This window comes from Oenanthe melanoleuca, chromosome 9 (genome assembly GCF_029582105.1).
Source record: "Oenanthe melanoleuca isolate GR-GAL-2019-014 chromosome 9, OMel1.0, whole genome shotgun sequence".
Lineage (NCBI taxonomy): Eukaryota > Metazoa > Chordata > Aves > Passeriformes > Muscicapidae > Oenanthe > Oenanthe melanoleuca.
The window spans coordinates 7,601,035-7,624,938 of record NC_079343.1 but is presented as its reverse complement, the minus strand read 5'-3'; the positions used below and the strand labels follow the sequence as shown (position 1 = coordinate 7,624,938).

Sequence of the window (23,904 nt, the reverse complement as noted above, 5' to 3'; positions counted from 1 at the left end):
AAAATCTAATATTCTTAATGGTGAAGATAAGTGACAAAGGATGTTATTTAGCACATGTATATACATCATCTAGACATCCATGTTTCAAGTAAATAAAAAGTAACTGTGTGAGAGCCAAGGAGGGCAGCATTAGAAGATGTGTTGCCTTGGGTGCCAAATCACACATTTGCCCCATAATGGATTAAGCTTTATGCCATAACTGTTGGGGTAACACGTGCTCAGGTGACTTGGTGGTAAGTATAAGAAAGGACCAGGGAGCAGAAATTAGGCTTTCTGTTAATAGATACAGACATGGGGCATCAGGTGAGAGCTGTCCTATGCCTTGTGAGATAAAGGGTTGCCCCTTTGGGCTATTACAATATTTTTTATGTTGTTTTATGGATTATTGAAACACTCTTGTAAGAGGTTGAAAGCTGCATGCAACAAGTGGTTTGCAGGGCACAGATAAAATAAGTTATTTCATTGGTTCTGTACAATTTAAGAACAGCTCTTTCCTTCCTGTGTGTTGACTCATGATGTGTGTGCAAATGTCTTAACTGTGGGCAGGAGGATGGCAGGATGAAGGAGGAGTAGCTGGATGGTTGTTTGACTTGAGGAAAGGCTTAGAGAATGGGATTGGGGTCTCATTTGAAGGTAAGTGTTGTTTCTTTAAGGGTAGCTTTTATTTCCTGGTGTAAGGGGCTGAGGGGAGTGGAGTTCCTTTAGAACAGGCAGCTCAGCAGATCCCCCTCCTGTGCAGCAGTGCAGGGGTGAAAGACAGGCTCTTTCTGGGGAGGAATTAACTCTGGAGGCTCCTTCTGGCTCCCTGGGAGGAACAGCAGGGCGTGGGGGTAAGGCAGAGTTGCCCTGAGGGAAAGATGCTAAATGGGGCATTTTGCTCCAGACTGCTTATTTTGAACTGTTGGGGAATGCTCCATTTCCAGCATTATTATCTGCTTTAATAACTGGGGGTTATGGTCTCTAATTCCTCCTTTCAGCTCCCCCAGAGCCACTGTCCTCAGGGGTGCTGTACATTGTGTCACAGCACCAGGGGTTTCTGGTGGTCTGTGCTTGCTTGGACCAGCATCTGGGAAGTAAGAGGATGATTACAGCACATCCTTCCCACAAGGTCCCAAAATTCAGTCCTTGGGTCCCACCCAAGCTCTGGCCCACAGCAGTCTCTCTTTACATGGATTGCCTGGCCTATTTTTTCTGCTTCTCTCAAGCCAGTATAATGCAGTGGAGCATCACTGTTGGCTTCTTTAGGCTACAAAATTTATGGTTGTTTATACTGGGTCAGATTCCAAGCTCAACTAGAGGGAAGAGTAACTGCAACGTGACCTGCTTTGTGACCAGCAGCTCCAGAGCTGCTCAGGTCAGACAGCTGCTGACTAATTCCCCATCTTAACAAATTATTATAGCTCTGGAGTTTCTGGAGCAGCTCAAAGTATGTTCACCCTTCCATGTTAATCATTCTAGCATTTAGAAATGTTTTGATGCTGGGGTTTTTTAAGTGGTTGTGATGTTCAGATAGATTTTATAAATTGCCTTCCAACTGAAAGGCTTGTTTTCCTGTTTGTTTTAAACTGGCATTCATACATACAGGAAATACACAGTATTCTGCCATGTTTCTGTTGGCAACTATTAAGTTACCCTTGTCAGAACATGCCAACAGGATTTCTTAGCAAGCTAGCAGAAAGAAAACAAGCAGTTTTCAGACGAAACAGACCCCATGCTTGAGTTGCAATACAAATCTTTTGCTAAATGCTGTGTAGATTCTATAATCTTTTGGTTTAAGGCAATCTTTGGGATTGTAGGTTGCAGATTCAGATCTTTGGACTAATTCCAGGTCTGCATTGCATAAGCTGACATCATTATTTGGCCTTCAAAATTGGAGGAGCCAGTACCTGAAAATAATGTATTGCTGTCAAGAGCTGGCCCTCTGATCAGCAGAACAAGCCATCTCCTGGGCTTGCAAAATCTTCCTCATCCCCCGCTGTAAACCACAGGGAACTGTGGTCACATCTCAGTTCCTATAATAGTTTTGATCTAAATTAGAGCAGTTCTGGTATGTTGAATTAGTCTGTGCTAAAAGTGACACAGAACTGGATGTGCAGCCCAGAAAATACACAGGCTCTTTGTGGATCCTCAGCAGCCACTGCAAGTTGCCAAGAAATGAAGCTGGACTTAGGTGGTAAAAGTACAGCAGTCTAATAATCCTCAGCTACTACTATTTGTTGGTAAAAGTACAGCAGTCTAATAATCCTCAGCTACTACTATTTGTTGCTGCTGAGAGCCTGGTTTTTCCTTCAAGCTTTGATTTGATGCAAGTCAGAGCCAGCTTTTGTGGTTTGGCAGGATTTGCAGCACAGGTTCTTTTGGGAGAGGCAAGAAATGAAAACTTTAAAACAGAGGAAATGTTTAAAACATAATAATACCGTGTTAACAGTCTTTAAAATCTCATTTTCTAGCCCCTTTCTTTGTGAACACATCATTACAAATAACTGGTGTGAGCTGGTCCCTAGGTTTGAGAGCCTGTCACTTGTTTTTCTCAGAGGTCTGCAGAGCCTGGAAAGTAAGGGCAGATCCCTCGTGCCTGTTATTTTGGGATGAAGGCATCCTGTGAGAATATCCTGTGGCCAAGCTGGTGCTTTCCCTCAGCAGTGTAATTTCTAGCAACAAGGAGGGGAAGTTCAGTTCAGCAGTGTTAAAGGGATTGGGAGAGAGAGGCCAAGCTCAGCTGTCACCCTGCTTCTCTGCCTGGCCAGGATTTCCATGTGTGGGTGGATGACCTGGGGCACTTTACTCCACAGGCACAGGAGGTTTAAAGTCTCTGCTTCCAGCACTGAGGTGCTGGCCTGAGTGCTGGCATGGCTCTCCAGGCTGGGAGGTGCTCCTGGCAGCCTCATTCCTGGGGAAGGACAGGCAGACGGTGGGAAGGCACAGCGCTGGGAATGCCTTGGGAAGCTTCCATGGCTCGCTTGAGCAAGTTCCCCTAGATCCTTGTCCAAGTCCTAACCTGGTCCAATCATCACCAGTACAAATGTTTTCTGCACTTTTGCAGAGGGAATAATGAAAAAAGCCCCAAATATGCATGTGGTTAGTTTCTAAAGTGCTCGGGCAGCCCGCAGACTCTGGCAGGTTGCTAGGAAGGCGTAGCTGTGGTGCTGACAGTGAGCAATGGCAATGCCAGACTCCAGCTTGGCTCTCCAGACTGCACAGACATCAAATCTGGGGGTGCACATCGCCTCACACATCTGCAGGAGCCTTTCCTGTGCTTATCCTGCTGGGCATACGTGGCTTGTACGTATGCTGTGCATATGTTTGGAACTTGGTCATGCTAAAATGTTTCCTGGTCCTGATGAGGCCACATCTGGAGTGCTGTGTCCAGTTCTGGGCTCCTCAGTATAAAAATGAAAAGGAGCTCCTGGACAGAGTCCAGTGGATGCCACGAAGATGATGAGGGGTCTGGAACATCTCTCTTATGAGGAGAGATTGTGTGAGCTGGGTCTGGTTAGTCTGGAGAAGACTGAGGAGATCTCACTAATGCATACAAATACCTCAAAGGGGTGCCAAGAGGATGGTGCCAGGCTCCTTTCAGTGGAGCCTCGTGATGGGACAAGGAGTAATGGCCAAAAACTAAAATACAGGCAGTTCCTCAGCATGAAGAAGAACAGCAGTGGAACAGCTGCCCAGGGAGGTCATGGAGTCTCTCCTTCTGGCAACATTCCAAACCCATTTGGATTAATTTCTATGTAACCTGCCCAGGTGACCCTGCCTTGGCAGGGGATTGGACTGGATGGTCTCCAGAGGTCCCTTCCAACTCTAACAAATCAGTGATTCTCTGAAAGAGAACTGCCCTCTTTTATTTATTCTGGTACGTGTAACTAAAGAGGGTTGGACATTCCTCTCTTCCCTCAATTTGAAGTCCATGTGACAGCTAGTCAATTAAGATCTCCTCTTTCATGTATAAAATGATCAGAATCTGATCAGAGCCCAGAGCATGGACCTTTAAAATCATTAAAACCATATTTGATTCTTTGTGCTGCATATCCTTTTCCTGCTGTGAGATTATTTACAAATATAATTTATAAAATCTCATGTAAATACCCACAGTATTACAAGATAAATAGTCAAACAGAAAACCTGAAATGTTTCCTTTCTAGGTTCCTTAAATAAATTATGTCCTAATCAAGAGAAGATTTTTTTTTTAATGGAAGACCTTTTATTTTCTCGTTTTGATTTCTAAGAGGACTCTTCTTCAGTGTTAGATTCTCAGAAATATTTTTTCTTTTTTTTCTTTTTTTTAGTAATTAATAATGGAGCAGGCTTTTAGTATCTACCCTGGAAGGTAAAAACCCTTAATCACAGTAACATCATTAGTGCTTTCAAGCATTTAATTTTGAGGCTTGACAAAGTGCATAGCCATTGATAAGAACAAATAAGTGTTGTGTGCAATTGAGGGAATAAAGAAAAGCATGAAAACCCCTAAGCTTCAAGTAATTAAATTTAAATATGTTATTTGAATTTAGCTGAGATAATGTACAAACTGTGGGTATATTTTTCAGTCAGTGAAAGACCCCTTGAGTAAACAAGATCCATTTAAATTCAAATCATGGGGAGTGGAAAGTAAACCCTGCTGTGGGCAAGAAGGCATCTTCACTGAAACAGTGGGCATTGTGTATCTTTGATATCTGAGTACTCATGTGCTGGAGTTTTATAAAGGGCTGTTTTCACTCATGGATGCCTACATGCCAGAGACTTTATTGCATCTATTTATTTCCTGGTTTTTTTTCCCCTTTCCATTCTCCCCCACCCCTCCTAATTTGAACCAGTAATGAAAAACTGACACTCTGCCTCTGCCATCCTTTAAAGTTTCTCAAAACTGCTACAATTCAGTGCCTGCTAGCCTTGGGATATGGCTTTATGGCATTTGGGTGAAGTTTTTGTAGTACATCTGTGCTCTTTCTCTCTCTGTAGGCCACAAGCTCAGAACTGAGGTAATAAAACTACTAGTAGGTGTTTAATGGCAGGTTATTGAGGAAGTAGATGAAAGAAAATTGCAACATTCACATCAGTAGGGAGCAGGGTTCTTAAGGGAGAGGAACTGCTGAGCTTTGAACTCAGGAAAGTTACACTTGGTGCTTTTGTTCAAGGAGAGACCCCTTTTCAGACACCAAAATACCTCATTCTGTGAAATGGGCTGTTCTGGCAGAATTGGAGCTTGGTATGTGCAGTCTGTGCACGTGGGGCTGAAAGCTTGCTGCTGTAAGCAGTGATGGTTGAGAAACAAGTCATTGCTTACTGCTCCTTTCCAAACATAGGGGAGCAGGGTAGAGGAAAGTGCAAAAAGTGAAAGAAAAAGTGATCTCCCACTCCCTTCCACAAGTTTCATGGGAAACTGAACGTCTTAATTGTGTGCATTATCCTTTTTGGTCAAGCTGTCCTCAATGTGTTTTATGTAGGAATGTGTGCATCTAATGAAGTTAGCCCACGCACATAGAGAAGAATATTCTGTCTTTTATTCTGCTTGTGATCAAAGCATCATTTTACAACCTGTTACATATTTATCTTTGCATCATCTCTAAGAGGCAATTTAAAGGCAAAAGGCAGAAGAACAAAGAATGTAAATATTTTGCACAAGCTCACTCAGAAGGCTGTGTCTGCTGCCTGAAGTGCCATGTTGAGCTGGCAGTGCTGATGTCCTCTTTGTCCTGGGCAATATTGACCAGAGTCTCATGCCCTTTGGTAATACATGAGCAAGGAGAAACTGTTGTTCTTCCAGGAGTCCAGCTGGTGGATGCTGAAAAACAAAGGGAAAAAATAAACCTGATTTGTAGGGCCACTTGCATGAATAAAAGGGAATTGGTAACTGAGGACTGTATCCATGCAGTGGGATAACTGTAGTACCCTGTGGGTACTGGGTCCAGTTCTTCAAGGTCCTCAGAGTTTCAGCTCACCATCCTATTGCATGGACCACTGTAGGTCTGTGCTGCAGGGATGTCACCTCTGAAGAGCTTCTGGCAGTTCTGTAGTTGGCCTTTGGCATTCTTAGGATTTCTGTATAGCATATGGAGAGGCAGGATGTGCAGTCAGAACAAAGTCAGGAACAAATGGCTCATCTGCAGAATCCAGGACAAAAGAAGATACTGAAAGTTAAGGAAGATGAATTTGCATATAAAGGGCAGGAAGGAAAAAGTAGGGCCACTCTTAAAAGAGTGAGGAGTAATGAAGGAATTGATGTACAAATCTTCTCTGTGTCCTGGAGGCCAGGAGCGTGTTGCTTATTCCAGTATGGTGTAGTGCCTAAGATCAGCTGTCCATTTTTGGGAAATGTGAGAAAGCACTTGTTAAGCTATATAGAGCTGAGAGTCTTTCACAAGAAGGCTTAGTTAATATAAATTCTTCTGCTGCAAATAGCCATTTTACAAAAGAGAAGAAATGTGTTTTCATACAGCACTTACCAGCCCAATATTGAAGGACTCAGTAAATTCCAATATAGATGCCTGCTGAAATGAAATGGGAAACCAAGGAGGTTAAAGAGAGGATAAGGGAAAGAAAGTGAACTTTCTCTCTACAGTTCTTGAGGTCAGACCAGCATAAGTGATGGATTCTCAGTAAAAAGAATTGCTTGTCTGCCCTGCATGAGGCAGCGATTAACTAAGCAGATTTCTCTCCGCTTGGTTTATCAGTAATGGCGTGTGCATGTGTGTTTTAGGGTAACAAATCCGATTTCTAATTTATTAGCTGAGCAGTATTCTTACTGCAGAGGGGAATTAAAAAAAGGTTTGATTCTCTCTTGAGGAAGTGTGAGGTTATTAAGCAGGTTTGCAGTCATGCCACAGATATAATTTGATTGAGCACACCTGGATCCTCCCTGTTGGCTGTGTTTATAGTCTCCTCTGTCATTCAGTATTTGCCTTTGCCTGTGAGAGACAGACAAGGAAAAAAGAGATAAAGGTTTTGGAGGCATTTCTAACAGAGATGCCAAACTGTCAAATAGTAAATCGGGAAGCAGCTCCCTGATGGTTTCACATCAAGAGGAGACACCCTTTTGTGACTGCAGCATCTACCGGTTATTTTCACTTCCATCAGAACTGTCTGATATGGTCAAGTGGGTTTGAGGCTTTCAACATTCAATTTTCCTTTCATTTATAGTGACTGTTTTATTTCTTTGCCTTTCTTGCTAGTTTTCAAGGATACCTGTTTCAAGGATACTTTTAACTTTATTACGTTTTCATGGATCGTCATCCCAAAGTTAAAGGTAGAAAAAGAAACAAAAAGAAAGGGAAATGGGGAAAAAAGAGCAGCTATGGCATCAGGGGACAAAAGAAGAAATATATTCAATTTAGGGAGACCTCTAATCTCTGGTTATACAGGACAGCTTTGTTAGATAAGATTAAAAATTTCATGAATGTCCCTTTTTATCCCTGGAGACTCCGCCATTTATACCAGCTATTGTCAGCATCAATAGAGCTTGATAACAGCTGGCTAGAGATGTGACCACACAGCAACACAACAGCAAGAAAGGGGCAGCCGGGTTCATAAATCTTCAGAAAACCCTTTCCCCATGCAGCCATGAATCTGCTGCTATCACAGGCAGAGGGAGAAGGCATTGTCCTCCAGCCAGCCAGAAACCTGAACTTCAGCATTAGCAGGGGCTCTTTAGACAGTGCACGCTGCACAAAGAGATGTTTTCCATTTTCTTCTTCATTGCAGCCTTTATTACTGACACAGATACAATTTAAAGGGTCTTGGAGTTTAGCTTGTTGCTAGGTAGAGTTTTTCCAAAAATGCTGCAGCCCTTACCCTTGGTGGTGCAATCCTGCTCTTTCTATTCATGGCATCAATGCAGCACCACATGGGACAGGGTCAGGAGATGCCATCTCAGCACACACTGGACCAGTCTCTGCTGTCTGTTGGCTGGAAAGGAGCTACCAAAGCCAGAATCTGGCCCTTGGCTGCTCACAGATTTGGGTGTAAGCAGGGCAAGTTAGGAGGCACAAATTGGCTCAGACTCTTGAAATACAAGTTTCCTGGTTTTAATGGGAGGGACCAAATTCATATGTATTCAGCTTTACTCTGGCCTTACTTAATTCAGTGGCAATATTTTCTCAGCTTTAGAAAACCAGATTGGAACCTTGGGAGCTTCATAGTTCCTTTAAATAGCTAATGGAATAGCATCAGTTAATTTTCTGAGATGGAAGAAAAGAAGGACTGTGGACCAAAATGACACAGGACAAAAAGAAGAGACCCTTTTAGTACATGATCTCTTATGAAGGTTTTTATCTGGGCATCATGAATATTGCAATGTTTAGACAACTGTTACTTCAAAACCCACCTATATAGTACTGTCCAGCATCCAAACCCAAACTTTCTTAGAGATGATTAAATGTAATTTTGGTAGAGAAAACAGGAAAGATCTTTAATGCTTTGAATTTCCCCTCACCCCACCCCCCAAGAAAAACACAGTTTCTGAAAGTGCTCATACTGTGAAAGTCACAGCTAAAAATACATGTTCCTCATTAAAAGTAAATTATTGCTTATGATGTTGTTTTGTTTTCTTTTCTTCTGGCAGCTCCGTCCCCGATTGCATTGATCCAGGCTAAGGAGATAACAAGGCACAGCGTTGCCTTGGCTTGGCTGGAGCCTGACAGGCCAAATGGAGTCATCCTGGAGTATGAGGTCAAATACTATGAAAAGGTATTGCTCAGAAATGGACAAGCAAGGAGTTCCCCTTGGGCTTGGGCAAAGCTTTTTTACTTCATTCCACTGCAGTTTATTTCCAGATAGGATTCCATAATTTGAAACCGAATAGATTCAGTTTAATAAAATCCAATTAAGGATTTCATGCACTTGAATGGTTGCTTGAAAAAGTAAGACTCGTAGGCTATACCTGCTGTATGGTATGAGTTTATTTTGTTATTTCTTTCCTACCTAGAAACTGAGCTTTTATAGCAACCACATTTATAATGAGAGTCAATAATGTTGGGCAGGAGTGAGACATTAGCTTTACTTCATAGACAGAAGTATAATAATGAAGTATATAACAGAGTCATAATAATAAGATCTGTTTGCCGACAGCCTGTGCTTAGAGTGATAGTGTGGACTGGCTGGCTTTTAATAGAGAATAAGGAGAGAAAATTAGATTCTTCATGCTTTCCAAGTTAGAGGGAGATGTTATTCCTCCAAATACCTTCTCAAGTAGGGAATTATGAAAAGAGCTATTTTCTTTGAAAGCTCTCTGCAAAAATGAACAATTACCTGCTCTCGCTTGTGTGCGCTGTCTCTCACATGCACATGCATGCTTCTAATTTTTTTTATTTAAAAAAAAAAAATCACTTACTTGCTTTCCACATACAGAAAAAGGCATCTGATTTTCAGGGTAGCTGGATTATTACATTTTCTGATAGATTTTCCAGCCAAAAATAGAACAATTTTTAGTAATGGACTGTTTGGAAGACATTTTCTAAGTCTTTTCTTTTAAAAATATTTTTATCATTTTTTTATATGTCTTCTGGCTGGTAGGAAGAAAAAGAAAGTGCCAGCATGTGTGAGTAAAATGTGCTTGTTCATCAAGAGGATCCTATTTGAATGCTTGGCTGTTTTCCAAAGGTTTTCATTGTGAGACTTCTTAAATAATCAGTGATATATGAGCATCATACCTACTGCCTCATCCTCCTTTTTTGGCTGGCTCGGAGCCCCACGCAGCACTCAGTGCTGCGGGGATTGAGCAAGGGATGTGTTTTGGGAATTCCTTTGCTGTTACTCACGGTCTTTCACCAGGGCAGTTTGGCAGGGCAGCGGGGTTCAGGCTCAGGGTGCAGGGAGGCGTTGCGTTTTCCCTGCTCACGCTGTGCTGTGGCGCCGCAGGACCAGAACGAGCGCAGCTATCGCATCGTGAAGACGGCCTCCCGCAACACGGACATCAAGGGGCTGAACCCGCTGACCTCGTACGTGTTCCACGTGCGCGCCAGGACGGCGGCGGGCTACGGCGACTTCAGCGGCCCCTTCGAGTTCACCACCAACACAGGTACCGCTGCCACGCGGTGTGGGTGACGCAGAGATTCAGCCAGATTAAATATCATCAAAACAAGCGGTCGTTTGTTTCGCGACCGGAATACCGTCCTCGACAGCCGCAATCGCGAAGGACAGCCCGGGGTCGGCACTGGGGGAACACGCTCTGATCCGAGCTCTAGCGCATCCGATCCCCCAGTGTTCACTAAGCTGCCTTGGCCAGTCCCGTTTTTATACAGTTTTCCTGGCCTGGAGCAGAGGTCTGTCTTTCTTTTCGTTGTTCCACATATTCATGTAGTTTTCTTTCCCTGCGTTGGTCTGGACAAAACCATATTCTGGGGAACGATGAATTCTGATGAGTGCAGATCTCAGTTTACAGTACTTGTTGGGCTTGGGTGTTCCCTGGACAGAGCCATCTCCGTTGGGGCTATGTCTATTTACTTGTTGTTGGGGCTATGTCTATTTCCTAGTTAATCCAAGCTCCTCAGCTTTTGTTGGCGGTCACAATGTTGCAATTTAGCAATCTCTGTCCCTTCCTCCTCGGTTTTTTGTTTCCAAGGGGTTTTTTTTATTACTTTATTCGTACAAACATTATTTATTCGACATTAATTTACAAACTGACATGAATTACATCATAACATATATTACACATGGAACTCTGGGCTCTGCTGCTCCCCCTCCAGCACACAGTGCAGGGATGGCTGGGTGGGAGCTGGGAGGTTCCTGTTGGGTGCTTGGGCTGTGGCATGTGTGCCATGGAAAATGCTCCTCCATGGTCACAGGGCTGCTAGAGGTGCTATGGAGCTGTCCCCAGACTTCTATTTGGAGCTGCTGTATTGTAGATTCTAGCAATGACTGTCCTTCCCTGTGGCATAAGGAAACGGGCACCCCATAAATACTTGGAAGCCATTGATGCTTCAGAGATTCGGTTTTCTGTAAAAACAGACATTTGCACGTTTCTGGAATGTCTTATTTCAAGGAGAATAGAGCCCTGTTACTCCCCTTTACAAGCTATCAACATAGATCACTTAGGTGTCCTACATCAGCTCCCATATTTGCACTTTTCCTTAGACAGCTATGTAAAGACAAGAATGTTCAAACTGCATTGTCAGTAGGGCTTTTCACTTTGCTCAAGGAAACATGCAGATTTAGCCCCCAAAATGTTTGCTTTTCAGTGGCAGAAAGGCACTGTGACCAAGCCTATTTTATTTTGGACATACAGGTCTCATTAAATCAAGTTAAGGTCATGCCAGTTAGTGGCAATATCATTCAGGATGTTAACAACTGAAAACAATCCATCAGGAGGAGAGTAGACATTTTAAAATAACTTACTCTCCTACTGTCAGTTGCAGAGTTATCATCTGGCCCCCCTGAGAGAAAAAGGAGGAGAAAAGAAGTGTGGAAAGCAATTAGAAAAGCAAAAAATATAGTCATTATACCCTCTGAGCAGCCCTGGAGGGGAGAAGGAGAGGGAGTCCTTGTTCCTGGTGAAGTCCCCAAATCATTATCAAACATCATGTCTTCAGCTCATTAGCACCCTGTTGGAAAATTGTGTCAAATAACTATATAATAAAAGCCTGAAAGTAGATTTGAGTGCTACTCTGAACTGCCTTGGTCAGCCAGAAAGCTCATTGAGCTCTACCTAGGTTGATTTTTTGAGGTTGTCTGACACAAATGCTCTGTTTCTGTTTTCAGTTCCTTCCCCCATCATTGGCGATGGTACCAACCCCACAGTGCTTCTTGTTTCAGTGGCTGGCAGTGTTGTTCTTGTGGTCATTCTCATTGCAGCCTTTGTCATCAGCAGGAGGTAAGAACTTAAGCTTCCCTCTCCTTCTCTCTCTTTCATCAGGGAGCTTTTTGTCTCCTCCAAACAAAGCTAAATTCTTTGATTAGCATCATAAACAGTACATTTGCATTACAAGCCTTCTCCCATGTAGCTTTGATCTTCTCGACATTAGTACCAAGCAGCATGTGATGTAATGGCAATAGTTCCAGCTCTATTTGCCCTTCAAATGCAAAGCTGATTCCAATAACTGGCATTGAGAAGCAAGCCAGCTAGAGACTTGTGGTTAGTGTAATTTGAAGTTAAGTTTAATGGGTATGGGTACAGTAGATTTTCTTGGACTGACTCCTGATGGACAGGGAATAAACAATGGCAGTTTTGTTAACCAAGCCATCAGACTGCTATGCTGTGATTTTTGTGTTAGTCTGTGAGTCTGTGTTAGTCCTTCCTGTGTGAGGGGATATGACTGTAAAATGGAAGCCAGGCATTCAGCATCAGATGCAGTAACAGCAGAGCTGGATCGATGATTATTTCATCAATGCAGTACCATAATCTTCTACCAAGTGCTTGTTCATTCTCCCAAATTCAACCCAGGCATCAGGAACAATCCTGTGAGTGGGAGGACAGTGTAGCAGAAACACAGTGTGAGTGTTTCTGTCTTCATTTTTGTGTTCAGTCTCATTTAAAAAGATCAGCATGATGTTGCTTCAGTGTAATTTTGAGATAAAACTGGTTGTGTCATTACTGCATCTGAAGCCTGGGATCTGAGGGATGCACATTTTGTCAGTCTCTGTTGGTCAGTTTAATGGCATCAGCTGTAAATGCGCTCAAACTCCTCTTCATTTGTACTCTTTAAATTGTCCTAGAGAGCAGTTAAATGACTGTGATTGTAATATCTGGAAAGTAGACATGCATTGTGATCACTTTCTGTGGGTGTTCAACTCAAAGCCTCCATGCTGGCAAGAGGAAAGAGGAGCAGAACATATGAAAATGTGGTGTGGAGAGACAGGTTTATTAAAAGCCATTGCAACAGAAAATAGCATCACTGAGCTTGATGACTTAATCTCCTCTCTGCTTTTATTGATCACTTTATTATTTAAGGTAGGATTGATAGCAGGATACATTGGATTTCTAATTATGAGTCGCCACCTTGGAGAATTGAGCCTGTCGAGCTGCTTTGAGATGATTCCTTCCCCTTCTCCCCCTCTAAAAAAATGTCTCTTCCCAAGGCTGATAAACACTTCTTGGTGATTGGCCCTCAATGGATCACTCTTTAGAAAATGAACTGTCAACCCCTTGCCCTGGTATTGATTCTCGTTAGGATGGGCATAAAGCTGTCAGAGGAGAGGCTGCTGGAGCCAGGTGCTGACAGCTCTGCCAGGGCTGGCTGCTCACTCAGCTCTGCCCACAAAGCACCACTGGGCAGGTGGGCAGCAGGGACAAAGCCTGGGCCAGGCACTGTGGCAGTGGAGACAAAAGCATCCTGGTGGCCATGGGGATGTCCTGTGGCTCTGCACTGGTATCTCTCAGAGGGGCCAGGGAAGGGGGAAGACAGAGCAAGAGGAGTCAAATACCAGGACAGTGAAACTGCTCTGTGCATACTAATGCAACGTGCCTTGCTAATTAATAGCCCTCAATACACAGCTCTCCACTAGCTGGAAGTAGCTCTCAGTAAACAGAATCTACTTTAACATTCACTGTTACTCTAATGATTTTAACCACTATCACAATGTCATTTAGAGGTGTGGGCTTTGGGGATATTTCATGATGTTCCTTCGCCAGCAGAAGTTAATAGCAAAATAATTATACTTTGTTCCAAAATTACTTCAGATGAGAAAAAGCTCTTCTGTCCAGATAGTCCCTGTTGAGAAGGTTTTGTAATCTAACCATGACCTAAAAGTCATATTTGTACAATCAAACCCGTGCTTTGGCCTGCAGACATGGCCTCTCTGCATCCACGAGCCAAATGTGGGAACTGGGCATATGCTGTGGGTGCCCCCTTTGGAGCACTGGCTTATTGCTGATAATTTAGCCTCACACTTTTTTAAGGACATCATTCAAATCCCAAAATTCATCTTTGCAGCAGAATTAGTCAAAGGACTTTGCCTTGAGGCAGCTCTAGCTGTTTGGCTCTGTCCTGCTATGCAAGAACCAATCTGCCTATTGCTGGTTTGGATGGGGACATCCTTGGAGCAGCAGGCAGGACATGGCTGGGTGTTCCTAAGCCCCACTGAAGGAATGCTGGGGGAGATTGCAGCATCTCAAAATTAGTTGTAAAGGATTTGGGGAAGTGTAAAACAGAAACACCTTCTAAAAGGGAGAGTAAGTTGGTGAGGAGTGAGGAGTAAGATGGTCTGACCAAATCCTCTGGTGATGTGAAAGTTTCTCTCAGAAATTCTTCCAGCTGACAGGTTGGCTTGTCTCTGCAGTGCTGGCACATTTTCCATGTTTTTTGGTGCTGTTGGATCAGGTGCTGTGCCAGCCCAGTGCTGAGCCCCCCCAGCCCCTCCCTGTGTGGGAAAGAGGAGGGAGCAGGGCCATGGAACCAGGTCCTGCTGTTTCACCTCAGTGCCTGCAAATTCCCCCTGCTGTTAACTCCTCCTCATCAGCAGCCCCACCTGTAGCTCTGCCTGTCTCTGACCCCTGCAGTTCCTGAAAGCCTCTGTGTTCTTTCCCTGAATGCTGGCTGCTTAATCAGCACTGCCCAAATCCCTGGAAGGAGGGGTGCAGGTCTGTGACAAAGGCTCCCTTCTGGCACTCAGGTGAGCTCCCCAGCCTGTGCCCTGTGGCTGGGGCTCCTGGCTGCTCTGCAGGACAATGGCACTCAGCAGTGTCCTGCCCAGAGCCAGGCAGGAGAGGTCAGCAGGTGACCCGGACAGAGGTGGAAGTAGCTAGTTAATTTAGAAGGTATTATTTAAACTTAGTAAGCTACAATTACATTGCTTGAACAGTAATCCCTTTGTTTCCCTTTGCTTTTTGTTGTCTTTGAGTTTTAGTGGGGGAAGGTTATTTTTTAATCTGTTGTGAGGGTGCTTGTACTTTTTAAAAATAAGATAAAGAGAATTTTTTTCATACTTAAAATGCTTTCATGCAAAATCTGTTTGCATTTTGTATTTCCCATCTGTGCCTGAACATTAATAAAATTAATTTGAAGGATCCTGATTAAAATGCAGCATCTTCTTTTTCCCATTTTTTTTTTTTTTTCTTTTGAGAGAAGTTGTATAATGCCTGAAACCATCTCTGCAGTCCCCTTAGTTGGCCTGGTCTTTTGTGGCCTTGGGTGAGATTTGTGCTGCCTCTTCCTTCTTGCTCAGCTCAGTAGCTGGGAGCAGAACATCATCCCATCATTTCACTCAGCTCTGTTATACCACTGCTGTAAATTCTGGGGCAAATAAACTGTTTAAATGGCTGTTTGGATCCAGTGTGGGTTTTAATAATGCTCTTCTTGTGATTGTAGCCATTTTTTCAGTTACTTGTGTCAAGAAAAGAAGCTCCCATTGGTTTATGGTTGTATGTGTTCCTGCTTTTTCTGTCTGATCACAAGTCCTGTCAATGCTGGGAGCTGCAGTGCTTGGTTCAAAGATCAGGTTGCTTTCACATGTCAAACAGGATTTTTTCCCTCCGTTTCATGGTTAATTTATATTTTTTTACCCTTGGCACAGTGTGCTGTACGATGTGACCCAGCACGAGGAGTGCAAAGGCAAGGGCTGGGAGATGGGCTCCCAGCTGACAGCAGTGGGAAGCTGCCACTCCCCACAGGGCAGGTGCAGAGTGGGAAGTGAGATGCTTTTTGCTAAGGGGCAGAGGGGTTTTGCTGACAGGAGAGGTATGGTAAGACTCAGGGAGATTTGCTGCAAGTGAGGCTCTCAGTTATGTCTTTTCTTCCTGTTATCTGTGAGTTTTTTGACCCCTTTAAACTCACATCTTCCAGGTTTTTGTTGTACCTCCTCCCATTTTCCTCTTCTCCATATTCACCATTTCCAGCCTGTCAATTAACCCAGTCTCACCCCAATGTCCCTGGCAGGTCTGGTTGTCCCCTGCCCCACTCCAGGCAGCAGCTGCACATTGCTGGCAGTGCCAGTCTCACCTCCTGTTCTCCAGGCTTGGTTTTTCCTTCTGCCTTCCCTCCTCTCTCCACTCCAGCTCTGCTGGGTCTGACTGGGAATCTTGCATTTCCCAGGAAGAGGCAAACTGGGAGTAAGCAACAGTAAACCCTTCTCTTCAGCAGTGTCTGTTCTGTTCTTGGTTCTGGACATCCAAGGATGGATGGGTAAAAGCCCAAATCATTTCTCTGCATCTGCATATCACTGGGTGCTGGGCAGCTTCAAATTCCTACACATTTGGCTGAGCAGACTCCTAAATATCCTCCCTAATGGACTAACTTCTTGTATTAGCTTTTCATAGTGCTCCTTGTCCATTGAAGCTGAAAGCTGAACTAATTAAATACATAACTAGATTACAATATCACAGGTGTAGGTGTAGAAGTAGTAATCTATAGAATTAACATACTCTGCTATGTTATTGCCTCCAGCTCAGAGTGTTAGAAGAGGTCTGCCATCAGGAGTTCTTCAGCCTCTTCAATTAAGCAGTGATTAAAAGAATAAGCAAAATCCTTGGGATCTTCATTTTTGATGATCAGGGTTGGTGGTTTTTCTTTTTTTTCTGCTGAGATCCCGATTTCTGTGTTAAGAGACTTGTTTGCAGTTTTAAATTTGCAGTTAAATAAGTGTATTGATGTTGGCATTTACCTAATGATGTCTGAAAGTCAATCTACCAAAACACCTCTGTTGTAGCATTTAAATCCCTGTGTGATAGTGCTAAAAAGCAATTTGGCCCCTCAATTGCAAAAGCAAGTTTGAAGAAAAACTAGCCGAAGCATGAACTCTTTTTTTTTCTTTCTTTGAAGGCTGAGGTATAAATGGATTTGTGTTTCCTTTGGTGCTCTGTTGGTGCCAGTAGCACCTAGAGGAGTGTGAGGATCCTCCTGCCCTGGCTGTGTGGTGTGTCATGGCTGTGGCAGTGCCAGCAGCTCAAGCCTCTGCAGGTCAGGACTGCTGAGCTTGTCTCAGGGTGAGATCTTACTCTGAGCTGACATGCTGTGTTTTGTTCTGACAGGCGCAGTAAGTACAGCAAGGCAAAGCAAGAGGCAGACGAGGAGAAGCACTTGAACCAAGGTAAAAGGCCCTGCTGCTTGGGGCTTTTGGGGCTTTTGGTTTGGGCTGTAAAACATGGCTCATGTTCTGTGCTCGGGAAATAAGGGATTGCATTCCTCTTTTTGGTTTCTCCTCTTGCAAACATCCAGGTTCAACATTTATTTGCTCTAGTAACAGGGAAAATAGAAGTATTTGGGTAAAATGTTCTGAGGGTACAGACAGGAGAAGGGTTTATCAAATTTTTCCATTGTTCCTTGCCATGAAAGATACCTGCTCCTAGCCACTTGATTTCTAGGCAGGATTTTTCCCACAACACTCTGCTAAAGCAGTTTCTGAATGGGCCAGAGGCAATCCTGCAGGAAAGTGGATGTGAACTTTGCTGCCTTTTTTCCAGCACTGAATCCTATTGTTTCTTCCATTACCAAATCCAGTACCTGAGCTCAGAATTCCCTGGCTCCCATAGGAAAAAGGGACATGCTTTAGTCTCATAGTCCATAACAGACTCTGCTAATGATGGCAGTGAATTGTGAAGCTCATTAATTGGCAAAAGCCTGATTCCTTACATCAATATTGGGAAATATTAAATGTTTACACTTTAAAATATTGCACCAGGGGGAAGAATACTTAAGTCCTTTCTTCCTTCCTTATCAGTCATTCCTGGCTTACAGTACATTTTTATTGTACACTCTCTTTGCTGTTGTATATCATTAAGGCTTCAGTCTCATATGTTCTGTGTTCAGCAGCATGTAGATCAGTGACTTCAAATAAAACATTTCTGCCTTGCAGGTGTTAGAACATATGTGGATCCTTTTACATATGAGGATCCAAACCAAGCTGTGAGGGAATTTGCCAAAGAAATTGATGCCTCCTGCATAAAGATTGAAAAAGTTATTGGTGTGGGTAAGTGCCAGAACTTTTGCATTTTTTTCTGTAAATACACTTTTAAATTTGCTTTTAGGGAATGTGTTATCCTATGATTTTTGTATGACAATTCTCCCAAATAAACTGACATAATAGTTTGACAACACAAGTGCATGCTTCAGGCTTGTGACCATGGATTCTTGTGCCTTTTTCTTTAAGGGGAGTTTGGTGAAGTGTGCAGTGGACGCCTCAAAGTGCCAGGAAAAAGAGAGATCTGTGTTGCTATCAAGACTCTAAAAGCTGGTTACACTGATAAACAAAGGAGAGACTTTCTGAGTGAGGCCAGTATCATGGGACAATTTGACCACCCCAATATCATCCACTTGGAAGGTGTAGTTACTAAATGTAAGTAGGTCATTTTCATGACAAGTCCAATTTGGAAGTCACCGAGAAATTAAGTCTGTGTGGTGTGTGCTGGCTTTTTTTTTTCTCTCCTTCTTACCCTCTTTCCTGTAAAATGACAGATGGAACAGATCCACTGATAGCTAATAGGAGGAAATCAGTGCAGGACAAGTCATTAATCTTGTTGTCAGCTATAAATGGGTTTATGGTTTCAACTGATACTCTATCTGTAGGCAGCTTGTACAAGGTTTTGTAGAGGGAATTAATACTGCAGGGGTTGGCTTTTTTTTTTTTTATCCCTTCTTGCTATGCCAAGCAGGCATCTTTCACATCTTTGCTAGACTGAGATGATTGTTACAGGATAGGCAAAAGCAGATGGTGAGTGAAGAATTCAAAATGATGGGGGAAAAATACCAAAACAAAACTACACAGTCATATGTTCAAAGTACAAAGCACAGATGTAAGGAGCAAGCCTTTGAAATGAAGTAGGCTATTTTAGTGTGAAACTTGTTTATTTGTTTTCTGATTTACAGGTGTGCTAATTTCACTCTGCAGAATTTACCTGGGCCATCTTTTTGTTTGCTTGGTTTGGGTTTTTTTAAGTGTGTCAGTGTTCCTGTGCTGTAAGAGTGACAGTGCTTGCTGGGTGCTGTCTGTAGGCTAGAGCTGAAAATGCACCTGTGGGACAAAAGTGCTTGGTCTGACCTGATAAGGTGCCACTGCCATGGTGTGGGTTTTGTCTCTGCTCCAGCTGCCCTGGGTAGTGTGGTGGCAAAGCCTGGCTCTGATTGCTAATCCTAAAAGACCCTTTGGATGCTGGGGCTCAGGGTAGCATAGAAAGCAGGCAGTGATCTTGTGGGCTGCTGTCAGAGTGGACTTTGTGAAGCTCACCTTCTGCAGCACGAGGAATATGAATTCAGGGTATTAATAGTGGGAGCAATTAAAATTCGAGATGGATGAAAAGTTAAAAAGTAAAATATCACTAGAAAAACAAAGTACCTCTCATAGAGGGTTATCAAAACCATCAGTTCCACTGTAAAACTCTGTAAGAGTGAGAGCTGATACTTACTCTGCCACTTTTGTTTCTGGAAATCTTAGCCCTGCTCATTTGTGCTGCTGTCTCCTGGTTTTCCTTCTCTCACCAGTTGAAAATGGCTCATACAGTGTGTGGCAGATTGCTTTTAAAGGCAAAGAGCACTTCAGACTAATTCTGGCCATCCTTTATTGGGAGCCTCCCTCAAAACTAAAAATACAGTACTCTGTTTAAATTTGGAATGTCTGAGTGTCTCTCTGTGATTGTTACAGCAAAGGGGAGGAGGGTTGTGATCAGGCCACAGTGTTTGCCTCAGACAGCAATGCTTTTAGCACCTCAGTAAAAGAGAGACAACAGGGGAATCTTTGTGTTGAAATCCCACTGAGGCTGGAAGCCCCTGAGCACTTATAAATGCCCGTGCTGATTTGCATAATGCAGCTGTCAGTGAATTAAAATGATGGGGAATGTTCACCGAGGAGGTGGCAGTGTGACCTGGCAGGGCTCTGTTGCTGGCTCCCAGTAAGTGATGCTCCAGCAGCAGCCCAGCTCTGTTACCTCCAGGCTGCACTCCTGGGGAAACAGGGCTACTTAAGAACACATTTATCTCCATTTCTCCATGGGCTTTCTGAGTGCTGTGATAAATGAATGCATTTAATAAACTGAAAATTAAAATGTGAGATAAATAGTGGTATAGATGGGGGTTGAGAGAGGCAGCAAAAAACCATGAATAAATTATTGGCTGCTAGTCAAGTACTTTAATAATTGACTCGCTGATGGTAACTTCTCCCTCCTCTCTCTATCCCCCCTCCCCTGCAAAAGAAGTGCCTGAGTAATGAAATTACATGTTAATGCACTGAAAGAGTCTTCCATTTTTCCCTTCTACATTGACATAGTATCTTTTGATTGAAGAAGGTTAATTAATACTCATTTAGCTGTATTTGTTCAGTGGAAGGGTTGCTGTAGCAGTTGCAAAGGATAAATGAAACAGTGCCATATGCAGATTTGGTTGAAGATTTTCCTCTTTCTACCAAAGAATGCTTTCTAAAGGTGAATTAGAAGGAGGATGATGCTTTATCACACCCTTTTCCTTCAGAATGTGCTCAATCAAGGTCACTCAGCCCTTCATCCAGAGCAGTTTGCTTTATGCAATACCACTGCTTCTCTGCAACATTCAATAATGGCATTTCACAGGTTTGCATGGGACCAAAACAGTAAGAATTTGGGTACCAGCAGGGAAGGGAGTAGTAAAAGCAGGAGTAGTAAAAAAAGCCTGTAAAGGATAGGTTGAGACCAGAAAGTTGAAATAAGTAATGATGGGTGAAGTAAGTTATGTATCACACATGGGTGTTGGCCTAAGTGAAATGTAGTAAAATGTTTCTGCAGTCAGTCCTTATAGCATATGGTTTTCTAATTAAAATAAGGTTACTTCAGAACCAGAAATCCCTGACAAATGAAGGGAAAAGAATCTTGGTGAAAGATGCACTGAGGTAGAAACTATTAGGGGAACTTTAAATGCTGCAACATTTCACGGTAGGGTAATTTTTAGAGATGGTTGTTCTGGAGCAGATCCTTGCTGGTGATAGAAGCAAGGAAAAATTAAGTAGTTCTGATACCTCCCATGCCAGGATACAGTTAAGGTATCTACAGTCTAGGTGGCCTGGCCTTTGAAGACTTCTTTCCCTATAATGTTCGCTTATTCAGACCTGCTCCAGGAAGTAAAAGCTGAGTTTCTCTGGGACACCATCTTTTATTTAGGAAGAAAACTCTATAGTTCCTGTGGGTAAAGCCTAAGAGGGAGGAGAGTTTGCCATGCCAGACATCATTGATTGTCAGATGCTCATCTTGGGACTGGGCTTTTGCCATTCAACCTTTGCTGAGTTACTTCTGTACTTCTGCCATTGCTCTTTTGAGATCTTATCAGACCTATTTCTACAAATACCTGTATGTATGTGCAGTAGGATGTAACTCCATGAAATGATTAGTGTTCCTTGTGTGCACTGCAATGTTCTCAGTTTCAGTGCTGTATGACCTTTATAAAACTCTTAAAGACAACATGAAGCATTATTTGTGTATTTGCTGCTGTTTTAGGCAGGAGAGTGCCTAGAAAGCATCCCCCATCAGTGACACTGCCCTTCTCTGGCTGCCCAGCTTGGCCCCTGTTGCAGTGTGGGGAGCTGGGTGCTGCTGAGTCTGTGTGTGACACAGGGCTCTGAATCATTTCACCCCTGGCTGACTTCAGCAGGAAAATGACTTTGGCTCTTTTATAAATAATGAGAGACACTGAGGGACAGAGAAGGTTGAAAGGAAAAGACTGTATTTTTCATTCTTGAATCCAGTTGTCTTGGAATACCTTGTAGCTCCTGGCAGCTTCCAAGTTGCCTAAAGCATTGATCTTTCAAAAAAGACAGAGAGACCAAAGCATTCACAAATTCCATTTTCTGCTCTACAAGCAATTTATTACACTAAAGATTTTTGTCAGGTTTGGACAGATCTTTGTTTCTTAGTTCTCAGTTATCAGTTCACATATTCCTTAGAGAACAGGAGCCACTTTAGTTAAAGACCTTGTCAATGAGTCAACCAAAGGGTTAACCTTCCAGATGGGCTCTTTAAATGTTTCTGTCCTATAATATTTCATCTCTTGCTCCCCACAGCTGAGGCATAAGCTCGGTGCTTTTCAAATTAAATTAGATTGTGTAAGCCAGGTGTCTTGGCAGTAAAATCATGTGCAAGCCATTTTTATCCCATTAGCATTGGTGTTCATCAAGGAATTGTGTTTTTCTTTCTGCACATTCTAGGTAAACCAGTAATGATCATAACTGAGTACATGGAGAATGGCTCCTTGGATGCCTTCCTCAGGGTAGGTGATTTCTTCAAAAGCTAAGGAGATTTTATACTGGGAAGCATTTTCTGGTTTTCTTTCTTTTATTTTTTTCTTCAGAATGATACTGAAACTTGCACAGTTTTAAAGAAATTATGTTTGTATTTGGGAAATTCTGTTTTCTGGTGTTGCTTCTATCGAAAACCAGAATAAATATGAAGTGGAAGAATATAAGATAAATTAATTTTTAAAATAGCAGGATCTTAAATAATCCATGTTTAGTGTGAACAGCTCTGACTTGCTCTGTTTTTGAAAGCATTGCAGTGCTGTAGCCTCATTAAAATCAGATTCATTGCAAACGGGGTACTGCATCACTGAAAGCTGTGACAGAACCTCTGGGGTTTTGCTTTACTGGTGAATTACAGACAGGGGTGAGGAGAGTGAGGAAATAGCTTTGCATTTATCTGAGAGGAGATGGGAAGCCCAGCTCTGCCCTTTGCCGCTTTCAGCAGTGGCAGTAACGCAGCCTTTAGCTTAACGCCGCCTGGTTTTCTCCCTTCCCCGCGCGCAGAAGAACGACGGCAGGTTCACGGTGATCCAGCTGGTGGGGATGCTCCGTGGCATTGGCTCAGGGATGAAGTACCTGTCTGACATGAGCTACGTGCACCGGGACCTGGCTGCTCGCAACATCCTGGTCAACAGCAACCTGGTGTGCAAAGTGTCTGATTTCGGCATGTCCCGCGTGCTGGAGGACGACCCCGAGGCAGCTTACACCACTCGGGTAGGGGGAGGAAGGTGGCCCTGTGGTCCTGCCTGCACGTTGGTTTTGTCTGACTGCGTGGGAGGTGGCAGTGGTTTGTTTTAAAATAGTCTCAGTCACAAGTGGAAACCTAAATCACAGCCTAAAAGTAAACATTGGCCCGGGCTCTGTCGCTCCTATAAATTGATGTGCTGTTGCTGCTACAGCAGTGGCCACTGCAGTATTTCTTTTCTGAGGATGTGACCCATGTATTCCTCTTGTTCCTTCATCATGATACAGCACGTGACAGAAATATGATGCCAGAAATTAGAGCCTGGACTTCTGTTCCTTCTGATACTTCTGGTTTCCAAGTGGCTGCTTTTACTCACATTTGATGCAGCACAGTGTGTGGTAGACACACCACAAAAAAACATAAAAAAGATGCATCCACTTTTGCCCATCACAAAGCCAGTCATAAATTTGACCTAAATGATTTGGATTGGGAAAAGTGTTAGATCTGCATTCCCATATTTTGTTTCTTTCCCATTTTATCTGTATTTCAGCATCCCACTGTTAGGTAATTTTGCTAAAGCCATTTTAATATGCTGCACATGGAATAGGGCTAGTGCAAGTATTCTGGCCACAAAACAACATCCCAGCCATTTACCAATACCTCTGATATCAACATGCACGTAAAGAGAAAAATGCCGGTTTATAAAGTCTCCTTTTTTTAATTGCTTATTTTCTTCATTTTTAAATATCTGCCATTCTCCATCTGTTCTCCCTAGTGCTGAGTTTGTTTGCAGCACTCAGTTCTTGCTGTTTAATCCCAACACTCATCCTTTAATGGATTCACAGCTCATTACAGGGAAGGAATAGACTCCTGTAGTATTAAATGCTGGCCAGCCTTGATATCTCTCACTCATAAGGGTGGCAAGTGGAAGAAGCAGAAGCAGAGGTCTGAAAAGCTGTGTTCAGGGAAATCAGAGTTTAGACAAGCACACAAGGGCAAGACAGAAATGACTGAAAAGCTCCTCTTTGAATTCAGCAAATGGAGATATGGTATTGTCGGCTCTCAGGAGTAAATTAGAGAGAGCCAATGACATTTGCTTTACAGTC

The 23,904-nt window shown here is 43.1% G+C and overlaps 1 protein-coding gene across 3 annotated transcripts in view; it reads left to right on the top strand.

Moving 5' to 3' along the window:
• EPHA4 (EPH receptor A4) overlaps positions 1-23,904 on the top strand; it is a 108,898-nt gene that overhangs the window by 67,979 nt on the left and 17,015 nt on the right. For all 3 annotated transcript variants that reach the window (XR_008841198.1, XR_008841199.1, XM_056498951.1), the window contains 8 exons: positions 8,558-8,682; positions 9,853-10,012; positions 11,692-11,803; positions 16,895-16,953; positions 17,719-17,832; positions 18,013-18,198; positions 22,024-22,085; positions 22,618-22,827. Coding sequence is in view for 1 of the 3 variants with exons in the window: in XM_056498951.1 (XP_056354926.1) it covers positions 8,558-8,682; positions 9,853-10,012; positions 11,692-11,803; positions 16,895-16,953; positions 17,719-17,832; positions 18,013-18,198; positions 22,024-22,085; positions 22,618-22,827 (1,028 nt within the window). In the remaining 2 variants the exon portion in view is untranslated. The remainder of the gene's footprint in view (positions 1-8,557; positions 8,683-9,852; positions 10,013-11,691; positions 11,804-16,894; positions 16,954-17,718; positions 17,833-18,012; positions 18,199-22,023; positions 22,086-22,617; positions 22,828-23,904) is intronic.